At 43.1% G+C, this 24,592-nt stretch overlaps 1 protein-coding gene across 6 annotated transcripts in view; it reads right to left on the minus strand.

The window, feature by feature from the left end:
* The window catches only part of bckdhb (branched chain keto acid dehydrogenase E1 subunit beta), a 536,758-nt gene that overhangs the window by 436,292 nt on the left and 75,874 nt on the right, over positions 1–24,592 (minus strand). For all 6 annotated transcript variants that reach the window (XM_085997678.1, XM_085997676.1, XM_085997679.1 and 3 more), the window contains exon 4: positions 1,625–1,758. In XM_085997678.1, coding sequence (XP_085853804.1) covers positions 1,625–1,758 — 134 coding nt within the window. The remainder of the gene's footprint in view (positions 1–1,624; positions 1,759–24,592) is intronic.

Here is a 24,592-nt window from a genome sequence, read left to right on the forward strand (position 1 = left end):
GTCTTAAATTAACTGGTCCAAGGTGATTCCCTCCCCTTTTCTTCCTGTAGATGACTAATTTAATATGGAGATTCAATGAATAAGGAAGAATATTGACAATCAGGGCTCAATGAGTAACCTCAATGAATCCCCCTGGCTCCACTAATCGCTGCTTTTGACCAACCAATGCCAATTTTTTAATTTAAAAATGAGTACAAAGTAATAAAACTAAATAACTAGCATTTGGAAACAAGTTATCCCAAAGTATCAATTCACAAAAAAAGCTCAGTGAATGTTATGTTTACAAGTGGCTTTTTTGTGAGTACTCTTTATCAGAGGCTGCGCTCATTACTCTATTACAGTGCCAGGTAATGAAATGAAAGCTCTGCAAAAGTTAATCTCCAAAGTCTACTGAAATAGATACTCAGGAAAAAAAATAAAGCATATTGGGAAAAATAAAGCATATTGGGAAAAATTGACCTTTCAAATTTTGCTTTTATGCAATATGCTGTTTTGTTCCAATTTTTCTTCCTTTGAAGGGGGGAAATTAGGAACCGCAAAAGACAGCATATTGCACAACCCAATGCAGCATTAAAAAAGTGAATGCGATAAATTGTATATACAGGTAGACTACCCTTTATCCGGACTTCCGAAAACCGAAACCCTCTAAAAACCGAAGGTTTTTTCGGTCAGCGTAAGTCGTGCGCACGACCCCCCGCGGACCCCCGCCGGCCCCGACCCCCGCTGACCCCCCCGCCGACCCCCGCCGACTTACGCTGAGCGTCAGCGTCAGTCGTGCGCACGACCCCCCGCGGACCCCCGCCGACCCCGACCCCCGCCAACTTACGCTGAGCGTCAGTGTAAGTCGTGCGCACGACCCCCCGCGCCGGCGGGTGTCCGCGGGGGGGGGTCGGCGCCGGCGGGGGTCCGCGGGGGGTCGGCGGGGGGGGGGGGTCGGCGGGGGTCATGCGCACGACTTACGCTGCGCGTCAGCGTAATTCGTGCACACGACCCCCCGCCGACCCCTGCCGACCCACCTTCCGAAATCCGAAATTCTCCGAAAACCGAAACACGGCTGGTCCCGAGGTTTTCGGATAAAGGATAGTCTACCTGTAGTAGCTATAGGGCATTTTCTGTTTTCAATTTACCTCAACTGTTGCATGAAATGGACAGGAATCAAAAACAAAAAAGTGGCCCATCCTAAGTGCATTTTTTTTTCTGAATCAAAAAGGCAAGCTGTTGGATAGTGTCAAGAACAGGGGTGGTAAGGCACAAAGCACAAAAAGTATAATGGAGAGACATGACTGAATAAAGCGAGGAAATCTTTATGTATTTTCAGTCATAAATATGGCAGAGCATAATGTCACTTGATCTCAGAAACTGGTTTACAGTGCCCATTCTCACCAGGTTCACAGTTTTGTGAGAAAGCAGTTTTATTATTGTGCTGGAAGGTCACCTGAATAGACAATAAAAGCATCATTAAATGTTAAGTTTGCATCTAGCTAGCATGCTTTAGAAAGTTATATGGTTAACTCAAATAGGTTTTGAAATGTCATGCGTTGAAACAGGAAGAAACATAATAAATCTACAGGGATTCTAAGTTTCTGGGTGTTCAGTAATTCACTCTGTGATAACAATTACATACCTGATCAAAGGCTGGAAAGATGTAGTCTGCAAACTGTATTTCTGCAATGGCTGTAGCTCCTGTAACGGCCACACCAATTCCAAATCCCACAATACCTTGCTCACAGAGCGGAGTATTGAACACTCGTTCTTTTCCTAAAACAAAGCAATATTTTATGATTGTAAAAGATGAATGACTACAAAGAAGCATTAAAAATGCCAAAAATAATTAAATAAATGCTTAATCAAACCAGAATTGAGTAGTAAAGCATAATTGTTGAAAACCTTTCTAAAAAGCAAAATTACATAAAAAATTTAAAGTGAACTCATTCAGAAAACATTTTCAAATAGCTATTTTACTTTAAGAACATGAAAGGCAAAGTACAAAGTTGGGCTCTTACAAAGAGTTTGTTCCAGTAGCCCGTTCTTTACATTCAAATCCCAATAAGATGAATAATTTTCCAAAGGGGAGAAACACAATATCTAACATGTGACATTAACAGGGATTAAATTAAATAAAGCAAAACAGAATAGAAGCCCTGCAAGCTACACAGCATGTTATTTTTTTAAATGACCATGACTCTTGAACACATTCATCTTTAATGTAATGCAAGATGGTATTTAAAAAATGATTTTGCCATATCAGCACACAAGAAAGTCCACAAAGCATATGGCACTGATTAGTCTTGCTGTTTACACTTTAATCAGACCATAGTGTGCATATGCTTGATGTGCAAAACAAGATTCTTATGTAGTACTGCAAACCATTTGTACCAGCATTTATAAGTGGCATGATTTTAGAAAGTGTACTTTTAGTAGACTTAAGGCACATTTACACTACAACTATAACATCAGTGCAAAGTGGTTTTGCATCACACTGACACTGCAGTTACGGTATAAATACAGGCTGAATCTAGAGTCAAGGCCTAACCTGACACCAGAGCAAAGTGGAATGAGACTCACTGGAGGAGGGCGTCTCACTCTACTTTGAAGTCAGCTTGGGCTTTAACATCCATTTGTAGTACACAAATTTAGCATTGGTATGAAACTGAAACCATTTTGAATCAACGCTAAACTTGTAATGCAAATGCAGTCTTAAAAGTGTAGCTATACTGATTTGACACACGGATAAGTTTTAGTGGCACAGGGGCAAGTCTGGAACTGCAATGCTCGCTCCAACCAGAGACTAAACAAAGCCCTGTACTTAGACATAAACTTATTAACAGAGCTCTGCTCACTAGCCTCCAGTTGCTGGTGACATTTTTCAAGTAAAAAAACAGCTAACTTACCCACTAGCTCTTTTCCTATCATTAAAACCTTTGATATTAAACCTTAAGACAGTTCATCCGACCTAGAAATTTTCAAAATTTAGGTTTCTTGCAACTGTACAAAATCCAATTAATGCAACCTTACCTACTCCAAGTGTCTCACTAACGATGCAAAATGCAGAACTAGTGCTCTTTCAGCTATAATGAATCTGCTCATTTTGTACCAATGGGCAGTATAACTGCACTACTATACACTGATGCAAGGGAAGATCATATAATCACTAAGCACATGAATTTCCTAAACATGTAATGCTTCAGATTCGCCCCTCAGTGAAATGCCTCTGCTTTGCTGTTTATGTACAAATGAGGAAGATAATTGATTCAATGCAAGTCCTTGTCCACATACAAAATACTCAGTTTCCCAACACTGTTATAAGTTTTCTTTCAATATAAATGGTCTCACAAAACACCACCCAAAATGTAAATATAAGCTAAGTAAACACTGCCATTCTGATGTGTTTCAAAACCACATTTTATAATGGCTTCCTTGGTAGACAGCAGAGCAATAGAGGAAAAACCTATTTAATTTTAAAAAATCATACTCTGCAATTTTAATCTGTCCCCAAACCAGTGAAGCTTGAGTTTATTTCAATGAGGTCAGGAAAGTTTCCATATATGCTAAAATATCATTAAAAGATTCTGTAAAATCAAAACCCTCAAATTTTCTAAACCCATCTGAATTTAAGGATTATGTGCCAAATGTTTGCAATGGACTAGTCTTTTTATAGCCACAATCATTTATTTGGTAATGAGGAAACATATTACTGATGTCTGTTCAGCTTGCCACACACCAAACTCAACAGCACTTTCAACTCTTCAGAAACACAGGTAACGATGGTAGTCTTAAATTACAGCATTACTTGCGCCAGTTATCTAGAAGCTTATTAAGGTGCTGTCCACTTAAGTTAACCTCAATGTTGTTATTAATAACCTACGCATCAGAAGCAGTAACATAGTGACTTTTTTTTAATCTTTGAAAATAGTGTGCAAAGGCAGAATAGATTTAAAAATAAACAGTTCTCAGCAACGTCATTTTTTAAAAATTTGTTTGCAGGATGTGGACAATGCTGGCAAGGCCACATTTATTGCCCATCCCTAGTTGTACTGAGACGGTAGTGTGTGCCTTCACCTTAAACCTCTGCCATCCTTTTGGTTATACTGCTGCCACAATGGTGTTAGGTACAGAATTTCACTGACAATGAAGGAACAGCGATATATGTCCAAGTCAGGATGATGTGCAATTTGGAGGTAACTTAGGGTTAATAGTGTCCCTATGATATTGTTGCTCTTGTCCTCCTCTGTGGTAGAGGTCACAGAGGAGGAATGTGCTGTCAAAGTAACCTTGTTGAGTTGCTGCAATGCATCCTGAAGATTGTACATACTGCAGCCTGTGTGCTCTGGTGACTATTGAATCCGATGACAAGGGCGCCAATCAAGCAAACGACTTTATCCTGGATGGTATTGAGCTTCCAGAGTGCTGTTGCAACTACATCCATCCAGGTGAATGATGAGTATCCCATCACACTCCTGACTCGAGCCTTGCAGACATTTGGGAGGCTTTGAGAAGTCAGGAAGTAAGCCACTGGTCGGAGAGTATCCAGTTTCTGCCCTGCTCTTGTAGCCACAGTGCTGATATGGCTCGATCGTGTTTCCTGATTTCACTCCTAAATGGCCTGGCTCTAATTTTAAGATGTTGCCCCCCCCTTGTTCTGGATTCCCCCGCCAGAGGAAGTAATTTCTTTCTATATATCCTACTGAATCTCCATCATTTTAAACAGTTCGATTAAATCACCCCTCAATCTTCTAAACTCAAGGGAATACAAGCCAAGTTTATGCAACCTGTTCTCATAATTCAACCCGTTCAGCCCTGGTATCACAGGGGCCTAATACAGAGAGCTACCTGTGTTTAGCTTCATGTTGCCACCTTCAATGTACAAGGTACCAATCCATAAATTTGTCAGAAGCTATATTAATGGTTCCACAGACTCAAAGAAAACACTTGACTGAAATACTTGCACATACATAGAGCCTTACCACGTCTCCCAAACATCTCAAAGCACTTCACATACAATTAATTACCTATTAAGTGGAACAATTATAGTTCTACAGGTAAATGGGAAAGCCAATCTGCATGCAGCCTAGATCATACCATCCTGAATGCACACAGTCCCAAAGGCATTATACCAGAGGATTTTCTCCAATATGTAGAGGTTCCAACCCACCATTAAACCATTTAATAGAACTGGTCATATGCCACCTACTAGAATCAAAATGCAGTATCAATCACAAAAAAGTGTCTCTAATCTTCTAAAGAAACCACTACCATGTCAATTAAAATGTAACCTTTCTTCCGAGTTACACACAGCACTTGTGAATATTGAATCCCTCCTCTTTTCAGATCTGCAGTCCCCCAGAATCAGAGAAATTACAACACAGGAAGCAGTCACTCTGCCAGTGATAGTTCTTCAACAGGAACTATCTACTCTAAACCCATTTCCTTGCCCTTGCCCTGTATCCTTCTACATCCTTCCTTTTCAACTGCCTATCCAATTCCATTTTATATGATGTTGTAGTCTCTGCTTCAAATGTGGTAAAGCATTCTATGTTCTACTATCCATCCATGTGAAAAAATTTCCAACTTCTTCCTTCAGTCTTCTAGTGATAATGATGATTTTATGCCCATCGATTCACTAACCAGTGGACATAATCTTTCACTATTTGACTTTTGCCTTTTATAATTTTGAAAACCTTTTAGATCTACATATCTGCACTCCTATACTGCTCTGTTCCTGTACTTTATTAAGAATCTTAGCATTTAAGATAGCTCTTGCAGCAGGTTTTTCAAAGCATCTCCTAAAGTTCCTAGACAATAACTCTTCCCAGATGTGGAATTTCCTCTTCAAGCCCTGCACGCATGGCAACTTCTCCAGCAATGGACATTCTATGAAATGCAGAACTTAACTGAGGCAATTTCTGGAAGGTAGACAAGAATCTAAATGCTACTTCAAACTTCCAGGTAGTGCTTTATAAAAATATACATTTCTGATATCCTGCATCTTCATGTGCTAAAGCGCATCAAGTAGAATAGAACAATAAAAATGCTTTATACGAGACAGAATAAGGCAATATAAACTAAAGGATACAATCCTAAGGCGGGTGCATGAACAGAGACCTGGGGGTATATGTGCACAAATCGTTGAAGGTGGCAGGGCAGGTTGAGAAAGTGGTTAAAAAAGGATATGGGAGACTGGGGTTCATAAATAGAGGCATAGAGTACAAAAGCAAAGAAGTTATGATAAACCTTTATAAAACACTGGTCCGACCTCAACTAGAGTACTGTGTCCAATTCTGGGCACCGCACTTTAGGAAGAGTGTGAAGGCCTTAAAGAGGGTGCAGAAAAGATTTACAAGAATGATTCCAGGGTTGCGGGACTTCAGTTATGTGGATAGACTAGAGAAGCTGGGTTTGTTCTTCTTAGAGCATAGAAAGTTGAGAGGAGATTTGATAGAGGTGTTCAAAATCACGAGGGGTCTAGACAGAGCAGATAGAGGGAAACTGTTCCCATTGGCGGAAGGGTCGAGGACCAGAGGACACAGATTTAAGGTGACTGGCAAAAGAACCAAAGGCAACATGAGGAAAACTTTTTTACGCAGCGAGTGGTTAGGATCTGGAATGTACTGCCTGAAAGAGTGGTGGAGGCAGACTCAATCTTGGCTTTCAAAAGGGAATTGGAGTACCTGAAGGAAAAAAAATTGCAGGGCTACGGGGAAAGGGCGGGGGAGTGGGACTAGCTGAAGTGCTCTTGCAGAGAGCCGGCACAGGTTCGACGGGCTAAATGGCTTCCTTCTGTACTGTAACCATTTTATGATTTTATAAATGGGTGAAGAAAGAGGTGGCAGAATAAGGCACAGATATAGAACAAAGGCTTTCAAATAAGAATCCCTGAACCATAAGAAGTATGAGAAGATTCCAAGTTACATAGAATTTACAGCACTGGAACAGGCCATTCAGTGGTGCTTAGGCTCCACACAAGCCATCGTGGACAGTTCATCAGATTTCTGTATTTTTCTGTTTTTGTTTACTTCAGCATTCTTTCTACTTTGATTGCTGCTCTGCAATCACCGGATATGTTGCGTGTAGAATCTACAGGAAACTCTCTTTTAACCGGCACCTAAATAACCGGAAATTTCTGTGAACCGGCAAAATTCAGGAGTAGGTTCAGATAAGTTTTACTTCATATTAGTGGCAGTTCCTGGATCTGTGGCTGTGTAACTGGGGTTCATGCATTTGTTACTAAGCAACAGGGACGCTTGGTCTGTGGCCGGAGTTCCTGCACATGTTGCTAAGCAACAGGGAAGCCTGGCTTTGTTGCTGTGTACGGAGTTCTCATACCTTTTAAACTATACCTCTCTGTAATCTGGACTTTTTGATAAGCCGGCACCACACCGGTCTCGTTGGTGCCGGATAATAAAGAGTTTCCTGTACTCGGATCTTTGATAACTTGCAACTTCATCTTTAGCCATTTCAATAACGCTGATGGAGGGGTTACCCATTTTTGTCTTCCTATCTTCAGTATTTTACACTTGTCCATATTAAAATGTATCTGCCATTGTTCCACTCACTTACATATTTTGTAGACTTTGAGTTGCCTCTTAGGAATCAACTGTCCCTCCTGGTTTGGTATCATCTTCAAATTTTACTAATTCGCATTAACTTTCTGCATCCAAGTCATTGATATAAATTAGAAATAGTAGCGGTGCTAATAGAGATCCCTAGGGCAACACACTCACCATTTCCACAGCACCCAGCACTGTGACATAATTCTTCTAAAAGAACCCACAAATTTCTAACTTCCATCCAATTTTTAACCCATTTCCAAAAATTACCCTGAATTCCCAGTTTTCAGCTTAAAAAGTTGCCAAATGCTTTTATGGAACGTTGTCAAATGCTTTTTGGAACTCTAGGTACAGTAGTTGTAGGGTTCTCCCAAGTCCACTTGGATGTCACTACCTTAAAAAATACAAGGAGATTGGTCAGGTAAGACATTCCCTTTCTGAATCCATGCTGACTGCTGTTTACCACATTATTTCAGAGAGCCAATTCTAAAGTTTACTCCGAATATAATTGGCTCTATTATTTTATAAATAGGTGTGTAGTTGCCTGCGCCTGCTCTGGCACCCTTTTTGAAAATAGGCGCCACATTAACCTATTTAAAGACTACTGGTGCCACCCCAATGTTCAACGGCTCCATCATAATGACCTTCAATGCCTCACAAATCTAATCTTTCTCTTAGTACATTGGGATAAGTACTGCCTGGCCCATGGAATTTTTTGTTTGGAGCTCTTGTAGTCTGTCTAGTACTTCACCTCATATTTATTGTAGCCATTAATTCTACTTGGGTTAGCCGAGTACACCTGTCTGATGCTCAAAAGGTTGAATGTTGTTTCATCTCTGGTAATATCACATTTCCGTTATCTGGGAGCTGTTCAATCCTCATGCAAGGGTCAACCAGCTACAATTTTCACGTGTATATAAAGCATAGAGCGATGGATAATTATTGCCATCTACTGGTCACACTGAGCTCTTTGTAATACAGTTCAAAAGTTTTTAAAACAAGCCTGCCCACAGCCTTTCATTAAGTTAAATTCCATAACCTTACCAGAAACCTGAAAGCAACTTGGAGCAATCACGTATACTTAAACAATAACTTTCCATGCCGTCAGCTTTACAGTTTTCTACTCTATCGTCCTATTGCAACACAATTTCAGATCAGTCTTTCAAGGTGCAATTTTTTGCACGTCCTCAATCAATACCACTCCATTGTCAACTAACAGAAAGTTTGCTTCTGGTATCAGTTTACTTCCAAAAGCGGTTAAGATTGGCTCAATGAGCACCTTTGTTGTGAAATAGATAGCATTCCATATTTTTTGCTCAGCTTCATTTTCAAAAGCTTCTCACTATACTGTACTTCTCAAGACCAGTGCTGTCCTTCAATCTAAATTTAAATAATGCACGGTAATTATATAGCCCAAATAATTTCAATAAATCTGGAACATTATTAAAGGTTAGAAATATGCAAAAAAAAGTTACTACCCTGCTCTCTCCATGACTGTGTAAGTAAATGATTAGTGTAGCACTGAGTTATATAGACCAAAAGTTCACAAATTCAATTCTTGGTCTGTGCCTAGATAGCTAATCTCAACAAGGGTAGCAGTGGGGGTGCTATGACTGGCCTCTGTATCCTCAGGCAAGGAAGTGAGAAAGAAATTTAATCGATCATTCAGGTGTTCCTTATCCTGATCGCAATCCAATATTCCTTGCTGGAAAATGGTGCAAGTACAGGAAACTCTCGATTTACCGGCACCTAAATAACCAGAAATCTCTGTTAACTGGCAAAATTCAGGAGTAGGTTCAGGTAAGTTTTACTTCATATTAGTGACCATTCCTGGATCTGTGGCTGTGTAACCGGGGTTCCTGCACCTGTTGCTAAGCAACAGGGACGCCTGTATCTTGTGGCCAGGGTTCCTGCACCTGTTGCTAAGCAACAGGGAAGCCTGGATCTGTTGCTGTGTACGGAGCTCTCGTACCTTTTACTATACCTCTCTGTAATCCGGACTTTTTGATAAACCGGCACCACGCCAGTCCCGTCGGTGCCGGATAAAAATGAGTTTCCTGTATCAGGTTTGGTTCTGATATCCACTATGGTAGCACAGCTTGACAACACTCAACTTGCAGGCTCACATCTGAAGAATGGTCACTTGGATAATCTATCAGAGGATTTCCAGTGCCCGTGAAATTATATCTCAACAGTGCCTTTAGGACAGAAGGAACTGCGTGGTGCAGTGTATTAACTTGCCAACAGTAGGAGGCATTTCGGATTAGCTTAACATAAGATGACGCTCTTAAGTAAAATTCAACTCACAAGGAGTTAAAGCCACAGAACACATAAGCTTCTGGGAATGCAGATTAGATCCAGATGAAGCACCTGTCCAGAATAGTATCTCTCATATACCATGTTAGTTTGAGATGATAAGGTTTTTTTTTAAGATATTAAACCGAATGCATTGAAATGACTTTATTCATTTGAGCCCAGCAGTGGGTAGCTGCTAGGAAATCCCAAACTTTTGGGGGCGGGTGGATGTCAGTGATATCAGGCTTGACTGGCAAATCAATTACCAATTCCCAACACAGAGAGGTCAAGTCTTTGGCTTCTTGCCTAGCTGGAACACAAGTACAGCCTACAGAATCCTGGAGTAGCGACAGTCAGGAATTTCTCAGCAGAGAACTATTTTTCCAAACTTTACAATCAATCAATCAGTTCAGCAAATATACTTGAGAATATAGAATGCAAAAATAAGGTAACAACTCGCTCTGCATGGCCAAGGACCCTGCCAACCTAAAATGGAGGACCCTGTTAGCCTAAAATGGTGGTGCAATGTCGACATCGCTGAGTCACTTGCATATTGTGAGAGATGATCATGTTAATTCAAGAAACTGAAGGCAGCAGGAAGTAAAATGCTAATATGGCTGGCACCCACGATGTCACACCTTGCTGGTGGAACAATGTAGGGTGGAGTGCAAAGGGTATACTGACAATAGGCGATCCGAAAACACATTACCATGCATTACCATAATGATTAGGTGATCGTGAAACCATTACCTGCATATTTTCTATATTATAAACCATTCAGTGAACTGTGACTTCTTTATTTCAAACTGCCAGGCCAGGACATCACTTTAAACTGTGTACATGCCTCGCTCGGGATTGGTGTAGAATGTACGATGTGTTAATGTCTTTTCAAAAGTAAAGTATAATAATGTGACCCACTGTATGAAAGATTGCTTGCTCTGGTGGAACCTGTCGAGACTCTGCTGGAGTCAGAACTGTGCTGTATCAGAGTAAGTCTCCCGGGACAACAGAATAAAACAACTGTTGAACTAAACCAGTATTCGACTCAGTGTTTGTACTGAACCAGATTGAGGACCAAAAAATCCGTTTCAACATTTGGTGTCAGAAGTGGGATCTCAACGGACGATCACCGAGAATTCGCGAAATTAAGAGCCGAACTAGTTTTGGACGTGAGAGGAGGAAATGGGCCCCCGGAGTGAGTATGTTTAAATTTACCACTTCGGTTTTCCTCTGATCCGTAAGTCCGATAAAAGTTTTGCCACTCGCTAATTCTTGTGTGGTGTCCCGACGAGATCTGGGTCAATCTGGCGAATACTGTGTAAACTTAGGAAATAAGTATCCAAGTCGGGTAAAGCGCCGGCCTCGTATTTCACTTGGCCCGCTCAGGCTCCGATTGGACTAAAAAGTAGATAAGTGATTTTAAAGAAAGAGAAAAGGAATACTTGAAAGAAAGTAAAAAGAGAGAGTCGGGGACTCTAGAGCTATAGCAACTTGTACTCGGGGAGTGCAAGATAAGGGTCGTACGATTAGAATAATTAGGCTAAGAATACCTGTACCAGGCGGTGACAGAGGCTAAATTTACGATTTGAATAATTAGGCTAAGAATACCTGTACCAGGTGGTGACAGAGGCTAAGAATACCTGTACCAGGCGGTGACAGAGGCTAAAATTACTATTTGACTATAGACGACTCACTGTGTTTTTGTTAAGTCTAAGTATTGTAAGTATTGTAGTGTTGCGTTTCATTTTGTGTGCCGGTATTCGTGAAATATATAAGACACGTGCAAAAAGTAACTCGAATCCTGAAAAAGAACCCTTAGTGTAAGAGAACCATGGGTAATTACCGAGACACAACGAGTGACGAGGGCAGTGCCTTACAAACCTTATGTGACCAATACCCGGACAAAGCCCAACAATTGAGACAACTCTCAGGGGGTTTAAATAAAAAGTTAGGCAGCGAACAATGGCCACTAGGGGGTCCCAAAAGTTTAGAAACGGTTAAACAAGCTCAAGAAATGATTTGGAAAAAGAATATGGGAAGTAAGACTAAGAAACTAATTGGACTCTGGCGACAGTATTGCCAAGAAATTAAAGACAGTTCCCTATTAGCCAGCTGGCAAGAGAATGCTGTTAAGTTAGGAATAAAGCTAACTGAAGGAGGGAATCCTAAACCCATTGAAATACTTAAGAAAGAATGTGCACGAGAAAAGGTCTAAATCTGAAATGGCGCCAGATAAAAAGGATAAAAATGAACTACGTAGTTCAATGGTTGGCCTTAGGTTGACCGAGGGAGACGGAACAGATGAGGACTTAAACAATTGGACAATTAGAACTCCTACCGCGCCACCTCCTCAGCCACCCCAATATAATAACATTTATCCCGACCAACCTCTTACAAATCAGACTGGCTTGATCCCTATTACGTCCGTTACCAGTCCACCGACACCCTCCCTTACTGTCCCAAGTCACTCCCCAATCACGCCGATTTCTGATGTTTATATAGACCCTGTTGCTTGTCGAACCCGATCGAAAGATCCAACAAATCCCAAGAAAGACGTGAAACCGGGGAATACCCCTAGTCCGAATTGGCAGAAGAAGAAACGTAGACCCAGACAATTAGTACAACATAAACCAGCAAAAGCAGATGACACTGACTCATGTAGTGACCTTACTGATTCTGAAGACAACCTTTCACCCTTAAACAGTTCCGACTCAGAACCCGAAATTAGCCTTACTAAACCAAAATGAACGCCCAGAAATCTGCCGGTAAGAACAATGCCAAACCCGAATGCAGCGGCTGCCGCAGCCAACCCCACCATAGATGTATTTTTCCCTTGGAAACCTAATGAGATAATGGCTATCCTAACCGGTATGCCAGACAGGAAAAAGGCGCCGGCTAGGTTTGTGGACTTTCTTCGAACCACGATACAGGTGTACAATGCAGACTCCCGAGATCTATGGGCTTTGATTCAACAAGTTTTAACTCCTTCCGAACACACTAGATTTTTGGAACGCCTGACTCACCCTAATCATGCCGCTTTAGAGGCCGCCCACGCCCTCACAGCTGATAGGGAGCGACGCATGTTTGTAGCACTCAATGCTACACTCCAAAAACCTATCAATATATCTAATGTCCTAGATACTAAGCCAAAGAAAGATGAGGGACCTGAGGAATTTTTGGAAAGATTCTGTGAGGTTTATCAGGGACAGTCAGGGGACACCAATTACCAAGCAGGAGCCAATTCACCCCAATTCTGCGCCATTCTGATGAACTGTCTCCCGGCTGCTGTGGCGACAGCCGTTAAAACCAATAATATGAACTGGGCAGAAAATACTCCAACTCAAATGGCTAGAGCCGTAAAGTATCATTGGAAAGAGAGTAAAGGTTCGGAGAACCAACCCCAGAAGACAGTAAAAACAGAATATGTCGTGAAGGAAGTCCCAATTCAACCACACACGATAGACAAGACAGGGTATCAGATGGAACCTCAATACTGTAACCCTGGAGGGGTAGACTCTCAGAATTATGGATATTACCCTCATCCAAACGGCTTCAATGCTACTGCATACGGCCAACCCTACGCCACTCCACAACAGAATTACGGAGGTGGAGGAAGGGGTAGAGGACAAGGACGGGGATACCAAGGTCAAAGACAAGGGCAGTGTTATAACTGTGGAAAGGATGGACATTGGGTCAGAGACTGCCCATCCTTAGCCTCTGGAGACCCACCTAGGAGAGGCAGGGGAGGATGGAGAAGAAACGGAGGAGGACCTAGAGGCAGGGGAGGATATACCAATTTCTCCCAGAATAATCCATTCCCACAGAATTGACTAGCTAATCTAGTGACCAGCAGTTCACAGTCGGCCCAAGAACCCTTATTAATGTTGCAAATCCAGGATCAATGGTACCCCTTTTTAGTAGACACTGGAGCCGCCATGTCCTCTGTCCAATCGGACCTTAAACTTCCCCGATCCAACAAGACCCAGGAATTATCAGGCTTCCAAGGTCAAAGGACCAAGTATGCTATGTCAGAACCAGTTCAGGTGACCTACAAAAATCAATCTGCAACCCACCAATTTGTAATCACTACCGGCTTGGACTGCAATTTAATGGCCAGAGACTTACTATGTGCATTCCAACTCAAACTTGATTGTGGTGATGAAGGAATAGCAATAGGACATTGGGCAAATAAAAGGCAATGTTATGTTTCGACGACACCTCAATGGTGGTCACTCGACCTCAATGCATCCTCCTATCATGTGACACTGGCATATGATCGAAGTGGAAAGGATAGGACCCTTGAGGAGTATTTTAAAAATCAGGAAGGTACGGAATGGACAATCTACCTCAAGGCTGTAGTAACTGGACCTGAGGGAAAAGCAGAGTTTGTGCAGGTCCCCTTACACTTGTGGAAGCAGCCTTCGACAGTGGCCCCTCATATCACGCGGGAAGTTAACCAGTCTTTCCACGCCAAAGATTTGGGGCCCATGGTAAAACAAGCGATCGATCAGGCAAACCCTGAATGCCACCAGCCGCAACAGTTACCCGGAGGTCTGATGGTCCAATTTTACCAAAACCCTGAGACTAGCCTGACAGTGGTGCACCGTCATGTAGGGAAAGATATACTGGAGTATGTGAATCCCCAGGTATGGGCCGAAGACCCAACGCATGTAGGTCTAACCGGCATACAACCCATTGAGATCCCAGTGAAGGAAAATGTGACCTTGCCAACGGTACGACAATACCCTTTGAAGCAGCAAGCTATTCCGAGTATAGATAGACTCATTAAGGGATTGTTGGAGCAGGGAATTTTGGTAACATGCCAATCCAGTTGTAATACACCCATCCTAGCTGTTCCGAAAACTGGTAAGCCTGACCAGTATCGCCTAGTGCAGGATTTACGAACAATAAATGCAATTGTTCAGCCACTTCATGCACTGGTACCTAATCCAGCACACATCTTGGCCTCGATACCTGCTGATGCTAAAGTTTTTGCGGTAGTCGACCTCCAGCATGCCTTTTTCTCCCTGCCACTGGCCGCTACTAGCCAATACCTTTTTGCCTTCACGTACAATGGCCAGCAGTATACGTGGACTCGATTACCCCAGGGCTTTGTGAATTCACCCACCCTGTTTTCGCGGTGCCTTCAACAGCAATTACAGACACTGACATTAAATCGTGGCTCTAATCTGATCCAGTATGTGGATGACCTTCTCATTGCCAGCCCTGATGAGCTAAGTAACAGAGAGGACACTATTCAGTTGTTGAACTATCTCTCAGAATTGGGATATGTGGTATCTCCAGCTAAAGTACTAGTGGCTAGGAAGACAGTTAAATTTCTTGGAGTTATGTTATCAGCAGAGAACCGCAGTCTGGAAACCAGTAGAATACAGCCAATATGCGAGACACCAGCCCCTAAAACGGCCAAACAAGTCAGACAGTGGCTGGGAATGGTTAATTATTGTCGACAGTGGATACCTAATATTGCAGTATTAACCAAACATCTGACTCCCTACACGGCTAAAGAGGGAGAGTTTGAGCTGGAACTAGAGGCACAGCAGGCATTTGAGGAATTAAAACAGGATCTGGTCCAAGCACCAGCCCTGGGACGACCCCTGTACGATAGACCATTCCAGTTATACTGCACAGTAATGAACGATTGCTCAACAGCAGTCCTGACCCAGAAGCATGGAGATAAGCATCGACCGGTAGCTTATTATTCATCAAAAATGGATCCGGTAGCTTTAGGACATCCCTATTGCACCCAGATCCTTACAGCCGTCTACAACAGTCTACAGTCAGCCGCTAACATGACACTTCAACAGGATATTACTGTGTATAGCTGTCACTCAGTCACTGCGTTACTGGGGCAATTGCAGACCCAACACCTGACTACCGCCAGGCAAAATAAGTATGAAATATACTTACTGAACAATCCTAGGCTTACATTTAAACACTGTAGCACTATCAACCCTGCCAGTTTCATTGCAAACCCGCCTTCCGAGAGTGACGAACCAAGCCATGATTGCTTACACCTCATTAAGGATGATACCTCAGTCCGACCTGATTTGTTTGACACTCCTATTACGGATCCCGGTATTACCATGTATACGGATGGCAGTTCTTCAATTGATGACATGGGAAAACGAATTTCTGGTTATGCAATTGTAAATCAGGAAGGTGTCACCTTAGAATCAGCAGCCTTTGAATCCCCTTTTTCTGCCCAGCAAGCCGAACTGTTTGCACTCATACGAGCTTGTACTTTGGGAGAAGGATTACGAATCAATGTATATACAGACTCTAGATATGCCTTTGGAGTAGTTCACGACTTTGGACAATTGTGGAAAAATAGAGGATTTCTAACCTCCTCGGGCAGTCCGATCTCACACCGTCAGTTAGTTTCAGACCTCCTGCAAGCCCTTTTACTCCCCAAACAGATAGCTGTGATTAAATGCTCTGCCCATACCACTGGCCAAAACCCGGTAGATATAGGAAACCGCCGCGCTGATGAGGCGGCCAAAATTGCTTCTAGGAGTCACCAAATGATTGTGCCCCGAATTATGAGGCAGACTAAAAATTCCAACAAGAATCAGTCTACCTCGGAAAAACTAATGCCAACCATCCAAGAGGTGATTAAGTTGCAGGAGGACGCTCCTAATAGTGATAAGCATTTGTGGGGAGAATTGGGATGTGTATATAACCCTTTATCAAAACTCTGGACTACTCCCGCGGAACAGACTTGCATGTCTGATGAGCTAGCTGTTTGGGTTATTGAATGTGTACACTTTGCAACTCATTGTGGTGCCAGGGCAGTGAGTGATGTGCTTCTAAGTACTTGGTGGCATCCAAGGCTTCAAGCAATAGCACAGAACATTAGCGATCGATGCCTGACTTGTCAACAACACAACCCTGGAAAGGGAGTGTCTTGCGAATGGGGAAAAACCCCTTTACCGGAGGGTCCCTTTGAGACCCTGCAAATGGACTACATTGAGTTGGAAAGATGTCAGTGTTACAAATACGTACTTGTCATTGTAGATGTATTTAGTAAATGGATCGAGGCATATCCAACCACAGACAATAAAGCCTCTACTGTTGTTAAGGTATTGCTGAGAGAGATCATACCTCGGTATGGTATTCCAACTCGGTTAAGTTCTGACAACGGTCCTCACTTCACTGCCGAAGTGAACAAGGAACTTTGTAGCCAGTTGAACATTCATCAGCAATTGCATTGTGCTTATCGACCACAGGCTGCAGGACTTGTCGAAAGAACCAATCAGACTCTGAAGAACAAACTTGCTAAACTGGTAGCCGAAACCGGCTTAACCTGGTTGAAATTGCTTCCTGTGGCTCTCTTTCAGATCCGCACCACACCCGCGGGTAAAGCACGACTTACCCCTGCTGAGATTATCTATGGTAAACCACTCAAGACTCCCTGGAACCAAAATGCTGCTACAACGGTGCATTTTCACCATATGACTGAAGAAATGACGACCTATGTCTTGGCTCTTACTAAGGTTTTACGTGGGCTGCATTCACAAGTCCGTGCTGCATATGGTGAACTTCCTGACTTATCTGGTTCTCTAAAAATTGAACCAGGTTCGTATGTGATGGTTAAGAACTGGACTCGTAAAAGTCTAGATCCAAGGTGGGAAGGTCCATATCAGGTCTTACTAACAACCCCGACTGCAGCTAAGGTCGAGGGAAGAAGCGCATGGGTGCACTTCCACCACTGTAAATTGATTGGAGAAACCAATCAAAAGGGGGGAGATAATCAGTAGATTTCAGTACAGTATAGAGTAGATTTTACGAACAATCATTAATTTTATTTTAATTGATAAGAGACTACAGAACTCATGCTCGGCCTTGATAAAGGTGACTGCAGTTTTACGAGGTCTGGTGTTGTGTTTGGATTGTTTTGGCCTGCCAAAATCCTACTTTTATTATACTTATTATACGATTTCTAATTTTTAATTTTTAAAATTTTAGCTTTAAGTTTTTAACTTTGGATCTTGTGTAAGCAGTTTGTTTTCCAGATTAATAACTAATAAGTCGCATTGATTGATCATGGAGGATCAAGATGAGGACCTTATTACTGCTTCTGAGCGTTATCCTGCTCGTGGGCGGGGCGTTCAATCAACTGAAGAAATGCAAGAAAATCACACCTGGAAAAACCGTCCACCTGTGCCGAAGAGATATTCTCCAGTACAAAGACAAGAATCTTAAAGCTTTCGGATCCTGGAACGTGACTAAATGGGACTTCTGTAATGGACTATTAAAAAAGGAAATCAGCATCAGAGGAAATTGAACTACCAAGTATAGAGGGTGAAGCGAGTGAAATGTTAAAGGAGCAAGTCGAGAAAGAATTAATGGAGGAGGAGTATAATAGACTCAATAAAGTAGAGATGAACCAGTAGGATGAAGCCCAGAATCACAGGGTACCTTAGATGGTTATCATGGAATGATAAAAGGGGGGAATGAGAATATAGAATGCAAAAATAAGGTAACAACTCGCTCCGCATGGCCAAGGACCCTGCCAACCTAAAATGGAGGACCCTGTTAGCCTAAAATGGTGGTGCAATGTCGACATCGCTGAGTCACTTGCATATTGTGAGAGATGATCATGTTAATTCAAGAAACTGAAGGCAGCAGGAAGTAAAATGCTAATATGGCTGGCACCCACGATGTCACACCTTGCTGGTGGAACAATGTAGGGTGGAGTGCAAAGGGTATACTGACAATAGGCGATCCGAAAACACATTACCATGCATTACCATAATGATTAGGTGATCGTGAAACCATTACCTGCATATTTTCTATATTATAAACCATTCAGTGAACTGTGACTTCTTTATTTCAAACTGCCAGGCCAGGACATCACTTTAAACTGTGTACATGCCTCGCTCGGGATTGGTGTAGAATGTACGATGTGTTAATGTCTTTTCAAAAGTAAAGTATAATAATGTGACCCACTGTATGAAAGATTGCTTGCTCTGGTGGAACCTGTCGAGACTCTGCTGGAGTCAGAACTGTGCTGTATCAGAGTAAGTCTCCCGGGACAACAGAATAAAACAACTGTTGAACTAAACCAGTATTTGACTCAGTGTTTGTACTGAACCAGATTGAGGACCAAAAAATCCGTTTCAACATACTGACTTGTAAAAGTGAAGCGAGGCCTGTATCAGAAGCTACATTTGCATAATTTGTTACTTTGATATTATGAGGAGTGTCCAAGATTAGATTAAATTTTACTAAAATCTGTGTTCCATTAATAATAATGGACTCCCTACTAAAGGAGAAAATAGAAAAACATCTAGAAACCAAAAATATAATCATGAATAATCAACATGGCTTTCAAAAGGCAAAGCCTTGCTTGGCCAACCTCATTGAATTCGAAGTGTAACAGAGAGAGTAGACAAAGGTAATGCAGTAGATGTAATATATCTAGATTTCCAAAGGCCACATAATAGACTAATGAATAAGGTCAGAGCAGCCGAGTTAGGGGACAAGTAGCAGAATGGATAGCTAGCTGGCTGCAAGACAGAAAGCAGAGAGTAGGGGCAAAGGGTAACTATTCAGAGTGGCAGAAGGTGGGGCCCATCAAGGATCAGTGCTGGGAACACTGTTGTTCACAATTTATATCAACGATTTAGACTTCGGAATCAAAAAACACAATTTCTAAATTTGCAGACGACACCAAATTCGGAGGGATAGTCAACACTGAGGAGGACTGCAACAAATTATAAGAAGACATTAATAAACTTGCAGAATGGACATAAATTTCAACATAGATAAGTATAATGTATTACATTTTGGTAAGGAAAATAAGGAGGTCAACATATTACTTAGAAAATAAGAATCTAAATGGGGCAGAGGAGCAAAGGGATCTAGGAGTACAAATACACAAATCACCAAATATTGCTACGCAGGTCAATAAGGCCATAACAAAAGCAAACCAAGTACTAGGATGTATTTCTAGAGGGACAGAATTGAAAAGTAGAGAAATTATGCTAAACTTGCACCAAACTTTGGTTAGACCACTCTTGGAGTGCTGTGTACAGTTCTAGTCGCCATATTATACAAAGGATATTGAGGCAATGGAGAGGGTGCAAGAAAGATTTACAAGGATGATATCAGAAATGCGAGGTTGTACCAACCAGGAAAGGATGAACAGGCTGGGTCTCTTTTTTCTTGAAAAAAGACGGAGGGGTAACCTAATCGAGGTCTTCAAAATTATGAAAGGTTTTGATGGAGTAGACACAAAGGGCTGGATTTTGCCAGTGTGGGCGGGCTGGGGTGTGTCAGGTGGAAATCATGTCAGGACCCCGACTCCTAAATGAAGTGCTGAAAAAGTGTGATTTTCCCCTAATTGGGCAATTGATTTCCTGCGTGTGGGAACCCTGGCCCAATTAGTCTTTTCATACAGAAAGTCGCCTCCGATGACATCATCAATGCTGCTGGATTTAAGGCCTGCAAGCAGCCTTGCTTCTTCTGGAGACTACAAACGCTTTGCATATTTGTATGAAGGAGTTGATTTGCTGACAATGTCCACGATCAAGCAAAAGTGTGTCTCGGTTTGATGAGCCCTCCCTCCAAGCTCTGGTGCATGGAGCCAGATGTAATAAGGAGGTGCTGTTCCCTTCCTCAGGGAGAAAAAAGCCACCCCAGCAGACAAAAGCTGTGTGGCTGCAAGTGGCCGAGGAGGTCAACTCCATTTCAATGAGCCGCAGAACCTGGCTGCAATACAGGAAGAGGTTTCATGACCTTCTCAACACAGGAAAAGTGAGTATGACTTTCCCATCACCCTCAATCTGATCCCCATCGCCTCTCCTCACCAGCACTCTGCTTTGCCAACCTCTTCCTCCACATCCCACTTGACACTTACATCCCTGCACCCTTACCCATTCCCTCTCTCTCTATGGTCACATTCACTTAACTATTCGACCATGCAGCCCTCGCACTCCCTATCACTGTGATGCAATGACAACAACAACTTACAACACACAGGGAGGGTCCTTTGTATCCTTCTAAGCATCTATGCTATGGATTCTCTACACTCACTCCTTCATTCTCACTCAAACTCCACTTGTGACCCTCATTGCAGGAAAACAGAGCCCACAATAAGAGGGAAAGAGCCATGACAGGAGGGGGGCCACCCTCAGTAGCCCAGCTCACCCCCTGGGAGGCAGCGGCCCTGGAAATCGCCGGGATCGAGGACGATGCCCAAGTGGGGGACGGACAGATGGGCGCATCACAGCAAGCTGGTGAGAGAATAGTTTGGCATCTCTCTCATTGACGTTGCATGAATCTGATGCTCTAACAGATTGACTTATGATCATCTGCACTATTCAATGTGTATGTAACCTTGACCTCACATCTCTAACTCTTTCCTTTACTCCCCCACAGGACCATCAAAAGCCCCCGTCCCCACTGTCCAGGAGGAAGAGCCTGAGCTTCCAGACTCCTCAGAGGAAGCTGCAACCTCCGAGGGTGCAGCATCAGCAGAATTCAGCACACCCAGCACCAGCGCAGACACTCACACCTCGGTGGGACCTTCGCGAGATAGAGTAGTGTTGGCACCTGGTGTATCACAGCTCACAAGTGAGCATCAGCAGATGGTGGAGACAGGGTCAGCAGTGGAGATTCCTCGTTGGAGGGCGCAGGACTCTGCCAGCTCGGCTCAGCTGCATATCGACCCTGTGCCTCCAGGTCCATCCAGAAGGAGAGCGGTGCTGGAACTCTAGGAACAGGTGCAGGAGTCTCTGGCAGGTTTTGTCTCCAGGGTCGCTGCGAGTGTGGAGTGAATGGAGGAGTCCATCGCGAACATGAGCAGAGTCTTTGTGGAGGCATTGGCGCACGAACGCATCATCATGGAAAGGGTAGCAACCTCCGTGGAAAGGATGACTAACTCCATGGTAAGGCTGGCTACCGTAGAGGAGAGGCTGGCTACGGTAGAGGAGAAGATGGCTACGGCCATGGAGAAGCTTAGTCGCCAGGGTATGGAAAACATGGTAATTGTTCAGAATAGAATGACTTCTCTTGAGGAGCGATGGTCAGCTATTGAGCATACAAACCAGACCTTCATGGAAGTCCTCTGGAGTAGGACTTCCAGTGCAGAAACGGGTCCTTATGGCCCCCCTGAAGTGCAGCAAGGTGCTGTCAAGCCACTTGCTAGCTCTGAAGTGGAGCTGACCCATGAGAGGGATGTTGGTGACAGAGAACAAGGAAGTGGGGTCTCCTCATCAAGCGCTCATACGACCATGCCACTGCAGAGCCCTCGGTCAGAGCCCCACCAGAGTCCTCACCCAACTGAGATGGGCATCTCAGCCCCTGCACAACTGCAGGAGCAGCAGACTGTTGCTGAGTCCGCACAGGTTCGCCACCCCAGAGGACAGCCGCCAAAGGCATCGAGACAGGAGCAGCAAGAAAGTGAGCAAGGGGCCTCCACATCTGCTGTAGGAACACGCGCAAAAGGAAGATAAAGCATAAGTAGTCACAAGGGTAGTCACTTGGGTGCTGTGATGTTTTGTATTTGGACCAGCCATCATTGTCATTGCATTATAAACAGATTTGATGGCAAACTGTTGAAGTTGTGGCCTGTGTCATTTTGCAAATGGGACTCTCACATTGAGGGCTTAGGGTGCCTTGCAATTGTCAGTATGGTGGCCAGAGTGATAGGAATCTGCAGGTTCTTGTCCATTGTCGATGCTCTGGTAAGAAGGTGCGAGACAAAAGTGTTTGATTGTGCAAGCTCACCAAATCTGGCCAAGATGAGTGCGTCCCTTGCATCCTGGGCAGCAATGTTGTTGCGCTGGCGTCTTCTGGCCTGCACAGCTTCAGGTGGGTGACTAGCAGCTTGATGCTCCTGCTGTTGGTGCTACTGTTGTTCATGGTTCTGCTGTTGCCGCGGCTTGTCTTCGTCCGAATCTGATGTCCAGGAGGAAAGGAATTAAATGGTCGCCATGCTTCTGGTATATGCTTGTTGATGAAGCGCTCAGTCAAGATGGGGAGAGGGGTTTCCCTGGAGATGGGCGTCAGGCTCCAAACTTCCATAACAATGAGTAGGCCTGCTAAAAGTTCGTCCAGACCCGAGACAACAAAGTTCTGCCACCTGCAAATGATCATCGGTGAAAACGCCCTTGTAATGGTGAAGCTGCAGCTGTTAGTAAGCAATCCAATTGTGAGGACACCAGGATCACCTGACGTGTTCCAGAGGAGACATGTAGGATGGGGGAAATGTCTAAAAATCGGAAAGGCCTCTCAAAATGGGATATTAGAGGCAATTAAGGGGCTGCTAAGGGCCTATCCCACCTCTTGGAGGCGGGATGGAAAGGGGGTCAGAAGACATGCATTTGGGAAAATTGCTCGGAGGCGGGATCGGGCCCACCCGCCATTTTTTGTGATTTTACCACCTCGCACGCCTCCAAACCCGCCTCCTCGTGCTTGGCAAAATCAAGCCCAGAGAGTATTTCCACTTGTGGGGAAGAGCATAACTAGAGGCCATCTATACAAGATCATCATCAAGACATCAAATAGGGAATTCAGAAGAAACTTCTTTATCAAGAGAATGGTGGGAATGTGGCACTCGCTACCACAGGGAGTGGTTGAGGCGAATAGTGTAAATGCATTTAAGGGGAAGCTGGATAAGCATGGGGAAGAAGGGAATAGAGGGTTATGCTGATAGAGTTAGACACGGAAGGACGGGAGGGGGCTCGAGTGGAGCAAACGCCAGCGTGGACTGGTTGGGCTGAATGGCCTGTTTCTATGCTGTATATTCTATGTAATTCTATGTAATACATAACGTACATGCAAAATAAACCAGCTTGATGGTTTATAATTCTCGTTGTTCCACTAGAGTGCTCATCAGTCTGCCTTCTGTATATACAATGTGAGGTTTCAATGGTACATTGGCTTCGTTATCCCTAATGCTTAACTGGAGGAGATGGCAGCTCATCCAAGACTGGATGTTAATATTCATAATTCTTAAATATTCAAGGGAATGGTGAAGCACAAAAGAATTCAGCAATTACTTTCAAATACAAGTATTAAATGTAAATATACTAAACAAAGTCTTTAATGAATAAATGTCATCAGATAAAGTCTTCGGATTGGCAAATAGTGCCAGTTTTTGACATCTCATCGCCCTTCCATCAGTCGATTGGAACTAAATTGTGATGGATGTAATGCAATCTCAGATTCAAGTCTCCTGCCTCACCAGACCTTAGAATTAATGTTGTACTGAAAAGAAATTCAGATTTTAACCTTTTGAAGTGTTGGAGCCATTCATCCTGGGAAAACTAAAAGGTTTGCTTTCCCGATAAAAGCAACTGGCCATTGCATTTGGATACTTGTAGATAGTTTTCTGGATGCACAGAAAATGCTTAGCAATACTGCTCTTCATAAAATACTAACTTTCTGCATTATTCAATTAAACACAGCATGGCATAGAAGCCAAATTAAGTTTTATCTTGGGGATGGGCAATGAATGCAGGCCTTGCTGCCCACGTCCCATGAACGAATAGAAAAAAAAAAATCTACAGAACTTCGCATCATTGACACGTTACCAAACAATGAATAAACAACTCTCTTTCAGGATGCAGAATCCATCTGCTGTTTACAGCTATAACTCTACAAGTAATACAAAACAGCATCGACCATTTCAGCTTTATTTTAAACCAGCTGTCAATTCTTTGGTTTTTACACTAGGTATTCGACTGGAGCTTAGCCTCACCAATAATTCCCATAAGCAGACC

Source organism: Somniosus microcephalus, chromosome 9 (genome assembly GCF_052327205.1).
Source record: "Somniosus microcephalus isolate GS21.2 chromosome 9, FLI_Smic_1.0, whole genome shotgun sequence".
Lineage (NCBI taxonomy): Eukaryota > Metazoa > Chordata > Chondrichthyes > Squaliformes > Somniosidae > Somniosus > Somniosus microcephalus.